Consider the following 20,665-nt stretch of genomic DNA (forward strand, 5'->3'; position numbering starts at 1 on the left):
AGAAGTTAGAAAACTTCTTGTAGCTCATGGTCTTTCTTCTACTGTCACTGTTGAACATATTCGGACAACTGAGAGGCAAAATCTGAGGAGAAAACTTTCTAACTATAAATGGACTATGATAGACATCATCGGAAAAGAGCCAGCGCATATTCTCCCAGTCAAAGTTGATGACATTAAAGTTGGAAAGAAGGTTTCGTCGAATAAACTCTCCGGAGATGCCAACCTAAATGAACACGTTACTTCAAATGACTTTATTGTAGTTAGTTAAAACTGCTATTGATAAAAATATCCTAAATAAAAACTATATTGATGTTTAAATTATGTAGTAGATGTGCTGTGGTTGATAATTGCAATCTGTGTAAAACAAAATTTGTAGTGCGTTCATTTAATTTTTAAACAAATTCTCTAATTTATAGATGTGTCAATTGGGAATAATCAAATATATTAAATTCTTACATTTTTGTGCCATTTAATCCAGTCCCTAGCCTAAACCCGTCACTAAAATGTCTGTCGAAACAGTTTTAAGGTCTATTGCTGCAAGATCAGTTTCCCAGAATATACCAGTTATCTTGACAAGCTCTATTAAACGTTCTGTAAGAAGTTTATTTTGTAAGAATTGTTAAACCTCTCTCATAACTATGTATTACTCTTTATTTCTATGTGCCCAGTCAATTAATAATTTAGCTAGTTTTTGTCAAGTAGTTTCTAAATATAAGTGTAACTTTGTGCTTTTTAAAATACTTAACATTAATTGATACTATCAAAAGCAAGCAAAAATTAATTCATTTGAAATTTTAAACGTTATGAAACATTAAAGTGTTCATTTTTTATTACATCTATTGGTAAAATTTTCTACAAAACAATCGACATCATCATCAACTAACATCTTTTCGGATAATGAGTACGGTGCATTAAAAAAAGCTCAGCTACAAAATTTTTTATTCGTTTCAAACAAACTAGACAAAATTTACTTGAACAAAGCAGAATATAATAAACTAAGAAAAAACACAAAAATTTTAGTTTCACTAAAATACTTTTTTTTAATTTACATTAGTTGAACAACTGCAAAATTTGATCGCGGCATGCACCTATTTGAACTTCATCTTTAGTGTCGTCTCTAACTTAAAAATACAAGGCTATGGAAGGTATTACTGGAAGATTTTCTCCCTCATCTCCCACTTTAATCCAATGTTTATCATTGAACCAACGCTTGGAAGCGGTTTGGTTGTCACTGTAAGGTGTGATGAGCCAATTATTACAGAGATAGCCTTGGTTACCTAAGATAACTGCTCCTGGAAAAATTTGCTCACCTCGAACTTCAAAAGCGTCCCAAGGTGTTGATTCACGTAACACCTAAAATGTATGAAAAAGCAATCTAAATTTTTCAGACTAGCAAGTTATTATTTTACTAAATATTCTAAAGTTGAATAGGCAGTGCAGATTATATAATATATTTATAGAGTATACATTTGTTTCTTATGTTTTAACATTTTTTAAAACAAAATATTTTTTGATATTTTGACAGATCAGATTTAGATAAGAAAGTCTTAACACTAGTTTTTTACTTAGATGTTTATTTTTTAAAATATTGTTATTTAGATAATTAATGAATCAGCTCAAATTCATTTATTACAAATTCAGTAAAATTAAAACCTACCCTAGAATCATGCCATCGCCCTGAGCCATTAGAGTAAACATAATAAATAAACAAATCTGGGCTACAAATGCAAAGAACATTCAAGGAATTGAACTAGTGGCGATTAAAGAATGCATCTTCACCTTTTGATGGAGGGATGATTGGTATGTGACTACCATCAATGCAACTACACACACTTGGAATCTGGGCCACAGTGTAGAACTTACTGGGTAGGCTGTCAACAGGATCAAGCCAATGAACAATTTCCTCTCGTCGACAAAACAAACTGTCCAGGACTGCATGAACTGCTCGATGGCCAGTCTCTTTTCCAATACCATGACAATCTCGCTCAAAATGATAGAAAGATGCAGCTCCTGAAATTTAGTCAAATCTTAAACTATTTTAAATCTATTGGGAAAAGAATATATTTGAATTGTACAAATGAGGAATATTTCCAACCACACAAAAACCCACCAATGTAAAACACTAGTTTTACAGAAACTAAAAACAGTTATAATTATTGGAATGTTAAAATTATTGGAATGTTTGCATCCTTTCCAGAAATAATAAGTTAAATTTATACAAGCACCTTGAAACTTATTATTATTATTCAGAACAAAAATTTAAAGTCAAGTCATTATTAAAAAAATAATAAAATATACCTAGCAAATGTAGAAATACTTTTATATGATCTTGTGGAGATAACTTTTCGTTTCTCTGAGTTGGATGATGCCGGTCATCTTTGAGCATTTCTTCAAGGTTATCCAAAACCGAAACGAAAGACAAATTCAGAGATACTTTCTTGAAACTTGCGTTCTTGAAACTACTTTATGTTTTAATATATATATATATATATATATATATATATATATATATATATATATATATATATATATATATATATATTTATATATATATTTATATATATATATATATATATATATATATATATATATATATATATATATATATATATATATATATATATATATATATATATATATATATTATACCATTGCATTTTTACTAAATAATTAAACTTGAAATCTAAGAATATACCGTCGAGAAAATACTGTTGGTTTTTATCTGTCTTGGTGTCATTAAATCTTTTGTGAAAGTCTAATAGATCTTCAAGATCTGATTCTGACTCATAACTGTTCATTTTACAGGGCTAGGAAAAAAATATTAGTGTATTGCAACCACAAAAATCTGTTTATGGTGTCATTTTTTATTGTAATTACTGCTAAATTTTAATTGTAACTTAAAAAAAAAAGCCATCTTGGATTTAATTATAGCTTTACTTCCTTGTGGTATAAATTCTTGGCAACTTTGAATAATTTTTTAAAACTTTGAACAATTCTGTAAAACCAAAAGCGGAATTTAATAACCTTACACAACACAAGTAATTTAATTTTTGTATTATAGTTTGTATTACTTTGAAATGCACTATAAAGTTACACTAACAAGAAAACAAATAATTACAAATGGTGTTATTCTTTGTCGAAGTATCTCTCTAAAGTATTTCTATTAACAAAAACTAAAGAAACAAAGGAATCGGAATTCTGCATATTAAAGAATCTCCAAGATGTTTCAAATTAAAAAAAAATGCGTAAATGTATTTTTAGCAACTTTCTTACTAAGAAACTAAGCAAAATGTTCAATGTTGTTTGCAGTTTCAAAAAAAATTTTGTTTTTAAAATAGCTTTATAGACTGCGAAAGTTCCCAACAAGTAAACCAAACAAAAAACATTAATTATTTTCAGTACTTTATATATTTTCAATATCTTTGATATATTTTTTGATTTTTAACTTGATAAAATTTAATATAAATTAAAATTTTAGACACCTTTCGGAAAGTGTAAAATTGTAGTTTACATAATTGTAAAACTGTTAAAACGACAGATTAAACTAAAATTGAAGTTTAAGTTTTTTAAAGTTATTTTTTGGGATTCAAAATTTTAACTCATACTCCTGATGTTCAAATTTAATAATGAAAAATTGGATAATGAAGAGGTTAAATAACTTGTGGCATCACTTATATTAAAATAAATGTAAATTTTAATGCTACTTAATTTTCCAGAGCGGAATTAGGTGGTGTATCAAATATGGTTTACTAATTTTGCATAGCAAAACTAATTAACCGTAGCAATATATTTAATTAAAGTTTATATTGATTAAATAATCAATTTTTTTACACATAAATTTATTACTTGTTTCCTAACAGCCCTAAATACAATAAAACTATTCATAATTTAGAATTAAACAAAACAAACAGAACTCATAACTTATTTATATATCAGGACAACATAAAAGTTTTAAAACTCAATATAAAAAAAAGGAAATTTTTTTCTTTTTATTGCTGTTTTTTTTAAACGGATTGGAAAGATTTGTTTTTTTTAAACGGATTGGAACGGATTGGATCAGAAGAGCATAACAATAATATTATTACATCTCTATCGTTGTATTTTTATTGACTTATTTTTCGTGCATCATCTTCGCGATACATCTTAAAATCGTTATTACAAGCCTCTTAAGTTTCTTCTGACATAAGACCAATAGACAATATCATTTTTCTACTAAAAGGTATTGATGTATTATTATTTTATGCAGACTTTGAGGCATGTAGTACCAGGAGTAACATTTAACAAATAGCTAGCCATTTTAAAGCAATAATACCAAAATATTAAAATTTTTTATTCAAAACCACTGGAAATTCAACAAAGTACAACACGCAATCTTTAAATTAGCAATGTCAACATGTCAATTCCCGTATTTCACTAAATACGTCTTTATTTAAAAAGCTCTCCTTAGTGTTCCCACTACCACCTGTGCTTAGTTGATCTACTATCAATCAAAGAAGCTTTATCCAAGAACCTTTTCTGAATTAAACTCTTTTGCTCCATTACTGAATTCTTGGCTTCAAAGTATCTTACTTGCCAAGATTTAATTTTTATTTTATATGCAATATGCAATTAGCATTCAAAGCATCTTATCCAAGCATGAAAGCTTGAAAAACCATACTGGAGAGTATGAGTGGGATGCTTTTTTTAATAGCAATTTCAATTTCATTCATTTCTGATGGGCTACATACACTAAGACATGACTGAATACGGTCAGTTGCATTGGATAAGGCAGTGCGTACCTTTTCGTCAATCATGATTTTGATATGGTTTGTAAAAGATATTTTTGCCCTTCGAAAAAAATGATGTATGGAATCAAATTTGCCATTTCATTTTTAAATTTACTTTCTTTATTAATTAACACAGATTCAGTTAAAGAATTTATATTTAATAAATTATGAGGGCTGCTTTCTAATAATTTTTGTTTATAAATCTTTGACTAATTGAACCGTCAAATTAGAAATATTGTAGGTACGTGCGTATCTGGCTTTTTACGGTACCGATTTCAAAGACAAAATCTGTGACCTTTTTTTTCACAGCGGGCTCGAAGTCGGTGTGGTAAAGATTTATTTGTTTGTCTTTTTTTTTAGAATTTTATATCAGAGAATGTTTTATCTTGAATAAATTATGGGGTTTTTTTACGTGTAATAAATTTTTCAGTTTTTTTATTGCTAATTAAAGTTTCGTTCCTGTTCTGGCACTGCATTGATATTGAAGGCATGTTTGGTACATATTTGAAATTTTCAAGTCAACTGTATAGATCTATTTTCTATGTGCCTGCCAAATTTCTTAAAAAAATATTCATGACCACATACCGTATTTTTTGACCCAGTGGAGGTACCATTTCCACCTCTTTTAGTGTTACTGTTACTGTTACACCTTATAAAACTGTTTCTGCTATTGTTACTGTTACTTTTTGTTATAAATTCTATTTTTTTTGACAGTTACCAGTGATTTTATTCGGTTTTATAATTTCGTTTCTGTTCCGGAGGTGCATTAATATTGAAGGTATGTCGGTACATATTTAAAATTTTTCAGGCAACTGTATAGATCTATTTTCTACGTGCCTGCCGAATTTCATCAAAAAATATTCATGAACACATACCCTATTGTTCCTCGCAGTGGAGGTATGTATTTCCACTTCCGTTACATAGTGTTAGGGGGAAGGGTGGTTTTTGACTGTGGAGAATTCAGTATTTTTGATTTTTTATTAATTATAATGATATATTTGATAAGAACTGTTATACAAACTTTTTTTAACAGCCTTTTACTACTAAGAATATTTGGGTTTTCTTTTTTTATAATTGTTAAATGATTTTCACAAAAACTAACAAGTATAATTAAGGTGGTTATATATTAATTTTTATATATATTTTTTTGATAGCTAACTCTTTTCACCCACCAAAATTAGTTTAAAGGCAAAATTCTGCAAAATAAAGTTTAATTTTAAAAATTATATAACACTATTTTATGATGATTCTGCATAAAAATCATTAAAAACAAAGACAGCATTTTCTCAGCTTTTTCCATACCCATAATTTACCATATAGCCACCTTAAGCTATATATGATATGTAAAGATTATACATATCTTTAAAAAAATTTTTATAGATTAATGGTGACTTTTTAAACTATTTAATTATGATTAATAGCCGACCCAATTAAATAGTAGTATTATGATTGTTGAATTTAATTTAGTGCATCATGGGACCTCACAAGAAAACAAATCTATTTTATAGTAAAGCTAAAACTTATTTATCTTGTAATTTTCCAATACCGGCTCATTTAAATGTTAACTGTAGAAATGGACATGTACTGCATATATTTGCAACTAACAACGATTCATATAAAGTAACTATAGAACTAATCTGTAAGTATTTTAACATCAAAATTTGTATAAGTCAGATTCAGCAACTAGTTAGAACATCGAAAGCCTTTGTAAATCATTTTTCACGAAATTCGAAACCATTTGTTGACATCTGCAACATGCTTTTTGCATACCAAATAACAACATCTGCTGTGGCACAAACATCGCAATCAATTGCAACCTCAATTGACTTTGCCACATGTTCTTCATTTTCTTCTCAACAAATCAGGGTTTCATCTGTATTAAATCGTGATCACTTATCTCCTTTATCTCGTCTTACTTTAAAAACCTCTTCCCATGAAGCACTATCCAGTTTGAGAGCTGACCAGTTTAGTCCCAGAAAAAAGATTATGAGAAAGAGATTAACCATTTTGGCAAACAAAATCGCAATTAAGAAGAGAAAGATAAAAAGAGGATATTAAAGGTTTAAGAGATAAGGCAAAGGCAAGAGCATACAGATTTAAATATCTAAATCAAGTTATTACTCGTAAGGAAAAGATAAATACTCAACTTAGAAAAAAATTAAAAGAAAAGTCTTTAAATCAGTATGTGTGGTTGTAGCTATTGATCAACTTCCTGAAGGTACAGCTTATGACTATCAGAGTCATATTAAAAAGTCTATTGATAATCTTGCTAAGTTATATAGTGATTTCTATCAGCTCAAATATAATGACGTAAGAAGCACTATTATTGGGAACATAACAAATACAATGAGTGATAGAGTTGCAACAAACCATGCAGCAATAGCAAAGTTAAACCTTGTTTGGCAGAAATCATTAAATGAACTAAACTGTCACCTTTACTCCTTAGACACAATGACCAGCTCTAACCATGAGCGAGATCTCGTCTCGTTCTCGTTTCTCGTGAGAAATGGGACTTCTCGTGAGAAACGAGAAAATTCTCGCGAGATGTAGAACGAGACTTAAATATTATATTATTTTCCGAATTAAAAGTTATTATAATTTACAAAATGCTTAATAATTTGTTTTTTTAATTAATTGATATTTTGACTCCGTGATTTTAATAAATCTAATTAAAAATTTAATTTGTTTTTGACAAAAACAAATTAAATTTTTAATTAGATTTTTAATTAGATTTTTTTTAAAAATCTAATTAAAAAATTTTAATTAGATTTTAAATATTTTTAATTAGATTTTAAATACAAAAACTTTTTGTATAAAATGGTGCACTTTCGACTTAATTTCATTAGTTTACCAACGGAATTCAACTTGACACATATTGTTCATATTGAAAAGAAATATTCTTGCCTCATTTCAACGATCAAAAATGTCACCAAGTAAAAACAAAATCTGGATTTCAAAAAACAAGTGACGGTGCTGAATGCAAGGCGTGCAAAAAGTCTTTGAAAACAAAAGATGGAAACACAAGCGGGCTTCATCGTCACCTCGAAAAAAAACACAGCCAAGATTACGTTGAGTATTCTGAAAAAACTGACGACTCTCTTCTTCCTCCTCCTAAGAAGAAACAACGAACCATTGTCGAAATGCTTGAAACAAAGTCCAAATATGACAAAGACAATTCCATTCAAAAATAGTTTGACTTTGCAATGCTGGATTACTTTTGCACTGATCTGGCATCCTTTTCAGCAGTCGAAGGAAGAGGTTTCAAGAAATTGTTTGACATTGCAAACCCTAAACTGAGCCTTCATCACAGAACAACATGTTCAAGAAAGCTTTCAATTCGGTCAAGAGAATCTTCAAGCTGAAATGAAGAGCATAATAACGGAGATTACGCCAAATTTAAAAAGTGCTGCATTTACTTCTGACCTTTGGACTTCTAGAGCTCAGGACAGCTACATCTCTTGGACTTTTTATACTATTGACGAAAATTGGAGACTCCATCACTGGACACCCCATGTCCAACAGTTCCCAGGCAGACACACAGGTATCTTAATTGAAAAAAAGCTGGATTCTTTCTTAGAAGAACTAAATTTGCCTGCTGATTTGCCAATGTACTGCGTGAACGACCAGGCAAGAAACATGAAACTTGCAGTCAAATTGTCAAAGCGCCTTGACCAATACTTGTGCAACAATCATAGTTTGCAATGTGCAGTTCGAGACTCATTTGGAATGACTGCTGGAATAGATGATGCGTTGCAAACATGCAAAGATTTGGCTTTTTTAACTCACCAGTCAACAGTTGCAGCTGAGTTTCTTGAATCAGAATCAGACGCTCAAGGAATCAATTTTAGACAGTTACGTCAATCTGTTGACACAAGATGGAATAGTGAACTGGATTGCATGGCTTCTGTCCTACATCTCAAGAGCGTAATTATCAGCTTAAGTGCAAATGAAGTTATTTTTTCTTCAAAGACCATCAGTGCATCACAGTGGAAATCAATCGAGGAAGCAGTAGAAATTTTGGCACCACTTAAAGAAGCTACAGAAACGTGGTCGGCTGAGTCTATTCCAACAATTAACACTGTCGCCGATTCTCTTTATTTAATCCATGACAAAATTGATCAGTTTATTGAGATGGATGGAGAAAATGGCTACTGTGTCTTGTATGCAAAAAACTTGAAAAGCTGCATTGAGAAAAGATTTCCTCTTTGTCACACTGGAAGCTTATTAAGTGCTGCAGTAAACTACTTAAATCCTGCTTTAAAGGGACTTCACTTGAAGTTCTTCAAAAAATTTTAAACAACAAAAGAATGGTTAGCCTCACAGGTTAAGGATAATGTTGAGTGCCAACCTGTTGCCAGAGTCCTTTCAGCAGATTTGTCCCCTAATTCAAAACTGAAGCGCAAGTTAAACGTCAGACTTGAAACACAAGAGCCAACATCTGAACTGAATCCTATTTTGAGCGAAATGTGCCAGTACGAATATCTCCCTGATGCCAAAAAAAACTTTCCGATTCTTGATTGGTGGAAATTGCATTCAAATACATTGCCAGAACTCTCTTCATTAGCTAGACAAATTTTAGCTATTCCAGCAAGTTTAACCAAATCAGAGAAAGTTTTAAGCTCAGGTGGAAATGTCGTCCGATCATCCAGACACAACTTACACCCAGAAAAAGTAGAACAAATCATCTTAATCAGAGAAAACATTGTCTTGTTGGAAAAGTTTGGCAAAAAAATTCTGAATTAATATTTGAAAAAGTTGTTTACATTTGACAAATGTCATTTGTGTCTATTTGTCAAAACCATGTTTACATTTTTTTTTACTTGGATTTTAATAAATTTGTTTTCGAAAATTGTTAAATTTCTCGTCTCGTCTCGTTCTCTGTCTCACGAGAAGTACTAACTTCTCGTCTCGGTCTCGTCTCGGTTTAAAAAACCTAGTCTTGCTCATGGTTAACCAGCTCTTGTAAGTCTTCACTTAAAGCATTAGAGACTTCAAAAGGGAAACTTTTTGGAAGGGACTGCAGTGCAGCAAACATTGTTATACAGCTGAATAAACTTCGCTACAAGGATGCAAAAAGTAACTCTAACTAATCTAAACCATTCTTTTACTTTAATATATTTAGTTTTCTGAATAAAATTTCGAGTTAAAATGAAATATTATAATTAGTGCATGTTTTTATTTCACATTCTTCTTGCAATTGCCAAAATGATCTTTTTTATGATACTCATAGGTGATCCAAAAGGTTTTGTAATCTTTTTGGACCAACACGAGTTGCCCAGAGGATTGACAGACCACGCTATAGAGGCAACAGACTACATATTCTTTTTCACACATGTTGAATTTTAATCCACCATTATGCCATATTAAAGATATTTCTGTGTTCTGGCTTGGCGTTATGCGGAGGTCTACGAAATAATTTATTTCAAGACTTTACATCTGAAATAGGTATCTTTTTTATTTTTTATACTTGATCAGTTCATTTGATAAAGTGCTACACAATATTATAGGCTATATAATTAGTTACAAATAAAGTTACAAATACAAATTACAAATAGTAATGACACTTGCAAGATTAATGGGGAGTAAAGACTATTATAAAACAAAGATTATTCTTTGTTAGTAATTAACTTTTTCACCTTAGGTATCTGTGAGTTGTGTGTTTTAGCTTTAATTGGAAAGCTACTTTCTGGTCCTTGGATGGCAAAATTTTATATTGCACCAGGTACGGGACTTAACTACATATCTAGCATTCAGTTAGTAAAAGATGTTCGGAACACTCTTAATGAGAGCAGCTAGAACCCTTTATCTCTACTTAAACGAAAAACAGATTTCTTTGGTAATGATATTGAAGATGTAGTTTTTAATTCAATAATCAGCTTTTGCCCAGTAACTGATGAAATGAGTAAAGCATTAGCTGACTGCCTTAATGCAGTTATTAGCGTCATTGACAGGCAGTACAAGCGGCAATTTAAAATGAGTTCTAATGATCACCTTAAAGAACAGACTAAGTCAGCTAGGTTTCACAACATTGATTCAGAAGAACTTATGGGTATATTTAGCGCTGCAAAGCACAAAGCTCCAAATGCCACTCCTTGTTTTCTTTCTTCAAAACTTCGTGCTTGCAAAAATAAAACAGCTGCTCTGCTATGCAAAAAGCCAAATGATATTCAAAACGAGTTGATATTATGGGCTATTTCTAATCCCAGAAAGAAGCGGTTGACAAATATGCAATTTCATAATGACCTGAAGTTAGAATTGATAAAACGGATGGCAGATAAAATTCAGAAAAAAGAAAACAAAGAACGCAAAATGTAGAAAAATTATTAAAAAATTGCATGCCTGATCAGGTAAAAAAAATGTTTCCTGACATTTTTTTTACCTGATCAGGCAATGCATATTTCTTTTTCGAGAAAATAATGAGGCCTCAGATATTGAAGAAATTCTTATTGCCTGGCTCATGACAGTTAATGTTAATCATAATGATGGCTATACATTATTTCTACCCAGAAAGACAGACTTTTGCTTGCATGGATTGAGAAATGGCATATGCCATTACCAGATAGTTACGCTATCACAATATAACTTTATTTTCATTATAACTTATAATCAAATCTATTATATTTCAGGTTAAAAAGTATTGAAGGGTCTACTTCTATCGATTTTTCTGTTTGGTAATGGAAAATGTGTTGTGTATCATAAGTTAAGTGATTTTGAATTTTTTTTTAAGTTAGGAAATCATTTTTATCTTCTCTAATTTATAATGGGTTTTTCAGTTATTGTGCTAAATATCTAATATAATTTCATTTATCTTTTATTGCAAGGTTTTAACAATGATGGCAGCTTGCTACTGTAGATGTTTATCTTAAAGACCTCAAGATTATATTTATTAATTCAGTAATAACAGTTACATGTTAATTTATTATACATTAGTTAATTGTTAGCCTTAAATTTTTTTTAAATTTTATATATCTGATATATTTTATCTTATCTATCATTTCAAGGTTGCACAACATGATGAAAACCACACGATTGCTTCGATGGATGTTGATCTTTTTCATATCAAGATTAAACCGGTTCATATTTTTTTAGAGAATGATTATGTTTATTAATGCAATAATAACAGTTATATATTTATTTATTATCCGCGACACAAGGCATCCTTATTTATTATCCGCGACATAAGGCATCATAAATAGGTATGGCGATATTAATTTAGGGGTTTACTTTATTTTAGATATCATTAGATGTGGTCTCCTTTGCGTACTAAAGAATCGATTCTTTCTAGCTATAGATGTCACAGTTTTGCTTGCTTCAAAAACTAGGCTTTCTTCAAAGCCACAATTCTGTTAAAACATTACTAAGCAAAAAAGAAAATAATTATTATAGTCTAAATTTTTTGTTAAAGAAGTATGTTTTTAAAAAAATTATTTTTATTTTTTGCGGTTTGTTGGAATTTGTATATAGTTAGATAAATATAAGGACTACGGAAGGGAAAATGAAGGAGAGCCGTGGTAAACATGCCCCCCCCCCCCCCACATTGTTTAGATGGATATTTTTTTGTAGGTTTTTAATTGAACTATATGGTGTTTTATGATTATTTTTTTGTACTCCGGTCCCTACTGAAATATCACGCCTTTTCCGATGTTATATATGTATATATATATCTTTTTTGTATATATATCTTTCATTGAAATTCATTAATAACGATAAAAATAAGGCGAAAACGCTAAGGCTTTTAATGTATTTAAAGATCACCTATAAGCATTTAAAGATACGCTATAGAAATCCTAGCCTTAGTGCATACCTAATAATATATATATACATATATATATATATATATATATATATATATATATATATATATATATATATATATATATATATATATATATATAACTATTGTAAATATTGCAAAAAAACGCGATATTTTTTTATGCATGTTTAATAAAATTTTGTTATAAATTTTACTATTACGTTTTAATCATTAAAAATATTTTGTTACTTTAATTCGAAACTTTTTAAATTACATTTTTTAATCGTTTGCACATTTCACTATGCAAAATCAAGCGCAAATTAACTATGATACTATTACAAAGCTGCCGTTAGCCGAACGCGAGTTTTATACGTAAGTTGCATTTTTCTTAAGCAATGCTTCATAAAAAATAATGTTACTTAAATGAGCATAATTTTTTTTGTAATGATTCTTTTTTCATAAAGTTTTCACCATTTTATTACAAATTCAAAGCTCTTTCGAACCATATATAAAACTTGAATAAATAAATGGTTTAAAATTTTTACACACGTACCTAAATATTGCGTTACTTTATCAAACGGAAGACTCTTCATTCATTAAGAACTGATTGTTCCTGATATATTTATATATTTTAAAAAATGTCGCGAATGAAAATAAATAATAATGTTAGTTATTTTCATACGAGGGGGAGTGCGACAGGTAGTCAGTTCTCATATTTAAGAATAAGCATATTTTTATCACCCTTATTTTATCAAAATTAACAGAATTCATCAACAAATTTATTGGCATTTTTAAGTTACATCAATATCAAATATTAAAACCTCCTTAAAGTGAGGGGTTTTACAAAATGCTTTCAGCTTTAGAGGTTGGAAGTGCTCAAAAGTTGCAAGAAGAAACAGCCAAAACTATTTTTACCTCATAGTAAACATGTTAACCATTTGTTGTATATACTTAAGTGTTCGCTTGTGCTCCAAAAAGTATTAGGTTATATCTATACCTCTCCGATAGTTGTAATAAAGACTTTTTACACATTATTTTAAACAAGAGAAAAAAAAGGTAATTTACATTTATATTTTGTTATTATTGCAAGAAAATAATAAGCTATAAATATTTCAAAATTACTAAAAAATATAAATATTTCAAGTATTTCAAAATATAAAAAATATAAATATAAAAATATAATTTATAATATAAATATTTCATTTGAATATTTTATTTATAATATAAATATTTCAAAATATAAAAAATATAAAAAATCAAATATTTCAAAATATAAAAATTATAAATATTTTAAAATTACTAAAAAAAGCGCAACGAATAAAATTAATTTTAAATTTGTGAAGATTTAATTCTTTACAAATTTAAAATTAATTCTATTCGTAAAGTTGCGCATATTTTTATCCAATTTTAGTTGTTTTTGAATATTTATAAAAGACTCCTCCTCTTTGTTTTATAACTGTCAAGACAGTTTTAGAGTAATAAAAACAAATATTCATCAAGAAAATCCATTTTAAAATACTATACACGTACTTAAAATTATTTTTTATATTAAGATCACTTTTTTAGCCTGGCACACTGTGCAAAGTATAATACTTATATCAACATATTACAGCGGTGGCCAAAAATTAAAGACCACTCTTTTTTTTTTCAAAATTCATTTTTAACCTTAGTATAATTTTATTTTGAAAAAAGGTATCAAAAAAAGAAAAACATTTTTAGAAAGAATTTTTATTGCATTTTATATTTATTATAAAAGAATTTTTTTACAAAAGAAGGTTAAAAATTAAAAAACTGACTAGTAAAAAATATAAATGGGAAAAAAATTTGGACAAAATTTTAAGACCAGTTTCAAAAATATTTCAAAAAACAATAAAAAAATAATTTAGAAACGTGCTGTTCCTCCATTTGTTTTCAAGCACTCTTGTACTCGTTCTGACATTGAATTCATTAAAGTTTTGATTACTTCATCAGGCACATTTTTCAAATGATGAGAGATAGAAGATTTCAAATCTTCCAAATTGTAAAGTTGTTCTTTACCAAGCTTGTGATCAAGGCACTACCATAAATTCTCTATAGGATTCAAGTCTGGACTATTGGCAGGCCATGGAAGCACTTGAATTTTATTAGAATTGAACCAATCGCTAACAACATGCGCTTTAAGACACGGCGCATTATCTTGTTGGAAAATAAATCCATCTTGCAACTGCCATAAATCAATGCTAGGAATAAGCGAATTTTCCAAAATTTCGATGTACCTTTCTTTGTTGAGTCTACCATCGAATAAATGAAAAACGCCAACTCCACAGGCACCATTTGACAGTGTCCATTTCGTAGACAAGTCTGTAGATGATGCTTGTCTCTTTTCTTTCATTAATCTCACTAACGAGCGAACATCACGGTCATTTGAAATTTTATTGCGTCCAGTCCTATGAAGATCATTAATTGACCGGGTCTCTTTGTATCGTTGAATTATGTTAATAAGGCAAGAGTGGGACCTTCCGAGCTTTTCTGCTATTTGTCTGATGCTATAGCCTTCTTCTTTTAATACAAGTGCCGCGTATCTGTCTTTTTCTTCTATCTGTGCAATATTTTTATATCCTTATTTCAAATTAAAGATTTGAAAGTGGTCGTTAAATATGGTCAATTTATTTAAAGAAGATTTATAAGTACTCATCAGTTTTTTAATAAGTTAAACGCTATTTAATTAAAATTAGTTTAAAAAAATTATACCACTTTAATCCGTATGTTTTTATTAACAAGATATTTAAAAAAAAAATTTAATGTCAATTAGAATCATCTTAATTTTAATTTAAAGATTAAGTAACCAACTAAAAAATGAGTGGTCTTTAATTTTTGGCCACCGCTGTAGATCCTATTGAAATTATTAGCAGCTGTTTATGATATAACAGCTGTTGCGGCATTTGGCCGCAAGCCGTTTAAATAGTTTCATGCGTGTTTTGTAAAAATGTATATTTGTTAAGATTTTTAAACTGACCTTCTATGAAAATAATACTTTTACGCAACATAACAAAATCCCCCCCCCCCATTTTTTATTTTATCAAATCTGGACTAAAATTTCCAACCCCACCCTCTTATTTAAGGACTCAAGAGTGCAAACGCTAGACGAACTAACGTTGTTTAACTACTTTAGCTTAATTTTATAATTTTTTTTGAGAAATTAGATCTATCTGACAAATAGTAACGGTGGGCGCGTTAAAAAAGGAAATCATTTGCTTTAGAAAAAAAAACCTAAATGGTATTGACTTGTCATATTTGTTTAATAATCTTTTTAATAAGGCTAATCGATTGTGGAAATAACAATTGTTCCAAAATCCAAAAAACAATCACACAATATAAAATACAAAGTTTTATTATTTATAATAATTATTTTACAATACTGTTTCCTTATTTCCACATATTTTAAAACAATTAAAATAAGAATACTTTAACTTTACATTATATACTTGAAAAAAAAAAAGAACTACAAATTTACATATATTCAGCCACCTCTTAACCGAAGGACAAGATGAAGGGTAGATTCTTTTTGAATGTTGTAGTCACTGAGAGTTCTTCCATCCTCTAATTGCTTACCAGCAAAAATTAAACGCTGTTGGTCTGGTGGAATACCTTCCTTGTCTTGAATTTTAGCTTTTACATTGTCAATTGTATCAGCAGGTTCAACCTCCAACGTGATGGTTTTACCAGTAAGGGTTTTCACAAATATTTGCATACCTCCTCTTAATCGAAGAACAAGATGAAGAGTGGATTCCTTTTGAATGTTGTAGTCGCTTAATGTTCTACCATCTTCTAATTGCTTACCAGCAAAGATTAAACGCTGTTGATCTGGTGGAATACCTTCCTTGTCTTGAATTTTAGCTTTTACATTGTCAATTGTATCAGCAGGTTCAACTTCTAATGTGATGGTTTTACCAGTAAGGGTTTTCACAAATATTTGCATACCTCCTCTTAATCGAAGAACAAGATGAAGAGTGGATTCCTTTTGAATGTTGTAGTCGCTTAATGTTCTACCATCTTCTAATTGCTTACCAGCAAAGATTAAACGCTGTTGATCTGGTGGAATACCTTCCTTGTCTTGAATTTTAGCTTTTACATTGTCAATTGTATCAGCAGGTTCAACTTCTAATGTGATGGTTTTACCAGTAAGAGTTTTCACAAATATTTGCATACCTCCTCTTAACCGAAGAACAAGATGAAGGGTTGATTCCTTTTGAATGTTGTAGTCGCTTAATGTTCTACCATCTTCTAATTGCTTACCAGCAAAGATTAAACGCTGTTGATCTGGTGGAATACCTTCCTTGTCTTGAATTTTAGCTTTTACATTGTCAATTGTATCAGCAGGTTCAACTTCTAACGTGATGGTTTTACCAGTAAGAGTTTTCACAAATATTTGCATACCTCCTCTTAATCGAAGAACAAGATGAAGGGTAGATTCTTTTTGAATGTTGTAGTCACTTAATGTTCTACCATCTTCCAACTGCTTTCCAGCAAAGATTAAACGTTGTTGATCTGGTGGAATACCTAAACACAAATCGATTTGTTAAATATAATATATTGGAATCTTAAAATATCTTAAGTAACTAAAGTGGACTGGCATTAAAACCCACGCAACAGAAACTCGGTAAATGACGAAGGTTTTCGTTTTACTGTCGAAAAGTCAACTTTTATTGGTTAAATAAATAAATTAGACTTAACCACGTTTGAAAGATTCATTTTTTAAAAAAACAGCTAGCAAAACGGTTGATAAATAAAAAATAAGTTTTGGGTGAGTCGTTTTAATATCTGCAACCGGTTATAATGTACTTTTATTAAAAGAAATATTTAAAATACCTTCTTTATCTTGAATCTTCGCTTTAACATTCTCAATAGTATCGGCAGCTTCTACTTCTAAAGTAATAGTTTTGCCTGTTAGAGTTTTCACAAAAATTTGCATCTTATATTATTTCTCGAAATTCAACTTTTCACTTTTATATCTGCCTTTGATCGGGGCTTCTTTGTTGTGAAGGAAAAGCGGTCTCAATTCAGAATTTATAGAATTTTTCTATTGGTTAAAAACATCATGTGATCAATTTAAAAAACGTCTTGTGACCATTTTGTTAACGTGTTATTGGATGGTAGATTTTGTTTTGTTTGATCCAGGCTTTTCTAGAAAATGTGAAGTTTGCGTTTGATCACGTAGCATTACATAACTCTATTGTAATATTACGTCACTGATGAATCATCTATTGATCATCAATAGATGAAAATGCGTTTTTTTATTTTTAGGTTAAACGGATTTTTTTTTTTTCATTAAATACGTGATTAAAAAACTTCACAGCTTATAATTAAAAATAAACTTCGCAGTTTATAATTAAAAATAAACTATTTTAAATATGACTCAAGTTTTTAAAATCTTAGATTTAAAATCATTTTTTAGAAGTAATAAATTTAAATGAAACTAAGTGGCTTTTTAACTTTTTAGTCATAAATTCTTCAAGTATGAGAGTGACAACTGCGTCATAATTCCAAAGAATAATATTGTAAGTTTTATAATAATAATATTATAAAACTAAAGGCATTCCTAAGGATAATACTCTTTTTTTCATCATTTTGTTCGGCCGTAGAAGCAATAGTAATAAATACAACTTTGTTATGTTTCTGAGAACTTTTTTTTTCTTCCTCAAAATACTTATATGATTTTTTATTATCTTTATTCTTAAATCATTTAAATTCTATTTTTATTCTTAAATCTTTAATTTTTTAATAGTTACAATAATCAGATATACTATACATTCAACAATAAGCAGCGGCATGACTTGAAAAAAATAATGAGGATCTTATTACACAGACCTTTACACAGTGGCGTACCAACATGTTTTGGGGCCTAGGGCGGCACTTGGTAAATGGGGCCTATATATATATATATATATATATATATATATATATATATATATATATATATATATATATATATATATATATATATATATATATATATATAATATATATATATATATATATATATAGACTACATTAATGAATGTATGTATAACACATTATCTTTCTCCACTTTCTTGAAAACTTTCGTAATAAACAAAAATTAGCAAATACCATCTTTATCATTATCTATCAGTTTATATGTTTATATATATATCCATTAACGCCATTTTATCACTTATAGAAATTCATTTATGTACACAAATGACTAAAACATTAGTTTTGATTACTTGTTTTAAATGATAATACAATGATGTACAATGTACAGTAAAAAAAACAGATTTACAGCAAAGAGTTACCTCTAGAAACACATTAAAATGCTTTCTTGCGAACCTTGACTTCTGCAAATCGTTTGATTAACTCATCAAAATTCACATGTTTTGCAATTTCGTTTTCTACTGATATTATGGCCAAGCTCGTCAAACGAGACTGGCTCATTGTAGAGCGGAGAGAGTTTTTAATTAATTTCAATTTTGCAAAACTCCTCTCACAAGAAGCCACGGACACACATATAGTTAGAAACAGTTTAAGAGCTTCAGTCACGTTTGGCAACGATTCACGAAAGTCCATTTCGATGATAAACTGAAGCATTTTCAAGGATGTCCATGCAGCTGCAATGTTTAATTTGATGCCAGAAGCCTTCAGATGCCTTCTCAGCCTCTTTACTTCAGACAGCATTTCTTCCTCCTCTACATCATTGAAAGTTTCTGAAAACTGATGGGCATAGGTTACAATTTCTTCATCAGTTGCCTTCAAAAGATTACCTGTGTGTACAACAGCAAACTTTTCATACACAGTGTTCATCGAGGTCAAACGTTTTTCTAATTCTACATGAAAGTGGTTAATGCACTCAAACATAGCACGCTTCAATTCTTCCTGTGGAGTTAAACCTGCATCTTTAGCAATTTCTCCTGGCATCATCTTTTTCACTCGCTTGCGTTTTCTGCTTTTAATATCAATGCCCATTTCAGCACAAGTCTGGATCGCATATTCTACAGCATTATGGACCAGAACTTCTCGACTCTCTACTAAAAAGGTCTTCAAGCTTTTCAGCTTTATAGCACACTTTTCCAAGCTAATACCTTCGATTTGAAGATATTTTTGGGCATGATTCACCTCGAGTAGAATGTGGTACCACAAATGTAAGAAGCAAAGGAAATTGAAATTACAAATGTTTGTCATCAACACCTCCGCTGCTCATCTCGTCTCTAGGTTTTCAGAAGCATCACAAAGCTTTTCCACAGCCTTAATCAACTTTTCGAAATGTTTGAAGATTGGTTTCACGGCATCATGATGAGCACTCCTGGTATCATTAAGTCTCTTCACTGTCACTCCAACGGTTTCTTTAAGACCTCCCATCTATGTGTTGAACATGAAAAAAACGTGTACACACTTTCCAAAGTTCCAAAAAATGTGACACAAACAGAAACACTACCAAAAGCATGTACGCCACATAAATTAAGCGAATGGTTAGCACAAGGCACAAATATTGCTTTTGGATTAAATTCTTTAACTCTGGTTTGTACTCCTGTATGAATGCCAGACATTGTCGTGGCATTATCGTATCCTTGGCTTCGTCAAAGCTTTAAACCTAAGCCGTCCTTTTCAAGAGATTGAACAATTTCCTGTTATGGAGTCTGCCTTTTCCCCACAAAGAGGAATAAAACTTAAAAATGATTCTTTCACTTCCACGTTCCTGTTGTCAATTTTCATATACCTTATGACCTGACTCATTTGTTCAGTGTGGGATATATCTGGCGTGCTGTCAAACAATATGCCATAGAATTTAGCTTTCTTGATTTCACAGATTAATTCTTGTTTTACAGCATCGCCTAAAAGAGATATAAACTCATTTTTCACTGCAGGCGATAAATAAGAAACTGGAATCAATCCTGATTCCAATGATTGCTGAAGCCGCATGTGGTGCTCCTTTAAAACAGGGTCATAGTTTGAAAGGAGGCAGACAAGTTTTAAGAAATTACCACGGTTTTCAGAAGCAAAGTCTTCCCTGTGGCGTCGAAATCTGTTCTCCACTTGGAAGCTTCTTGTAAAACCAGCTTTTTGTCAGCTGTCTAGTTTGACCCTTTGAATTTTCTCCTGGTTTATGAACTGGATCAAATGGCCCCTCCAAGTTCTGGTAAATTTCACTGCC

The 20,665-nt window shown here is 30.1% G+C and overlaps 2 protein-coding genes across 2 annotated transcripts; both read right to left on the reverse strand.

The window, feature by feature from the left end:
• Positions 1 to 15,873: 15,873 nt before the first annotated feature.
• Positions 15,874 to 17,553, reverse strand: LOC100203041 (polyubiquitin-B). The gene is made up of 2 exons (XM_065800345.1): positions 17,368 to 17,553; positions 15,874 to 17,058 (listed from the first exon to the last, which is right to left on the reverse strand). The coding sequence occupies exons 1-2, from the start codon at positions 17,468 to 17,470 to the stop codon at positions 16,019 to 16,021; spliced, it is 1,143 nt and encodes a 380-aa protein (XP_065656417.1). The 5' UTR covers positions 17,471 to 17,553; the 3' UTR covers positions 15,874 to 16,018.
• Positions 17,554 to 18,825: 1,272 nt separating this feature from the next.
• On the reverse strand, positions 18,826 to 19,479 carry LOC136081441 (uncharacterized). Its single transcript, XM_065798755.1, has one exon. It carries the CDS (start codon positions 19,477 to 19,479, stop codon positions 18,826 to 18,828), a length of 654 nt encoding a protein of 217 aa, XP_065654827.1.
• Between the last annotated feature and the right edge of the window lie 1,186 nt (positions 19,480 to 20,665).

The sequence above is a fragment of the Hydra vulgaris genome, chromosome 06, assembly GCF_038396675.1.
Source record: "Hydra vulgaris chromosome 06, alternate assembly HydraT2T_AEP".
Lineage (NCBI taxonomy): Eukaryota > Metazoa > Cnidaria > Hydrozoa > Anthoathecata > Hydridae > Hydra > Hydra vulgaris.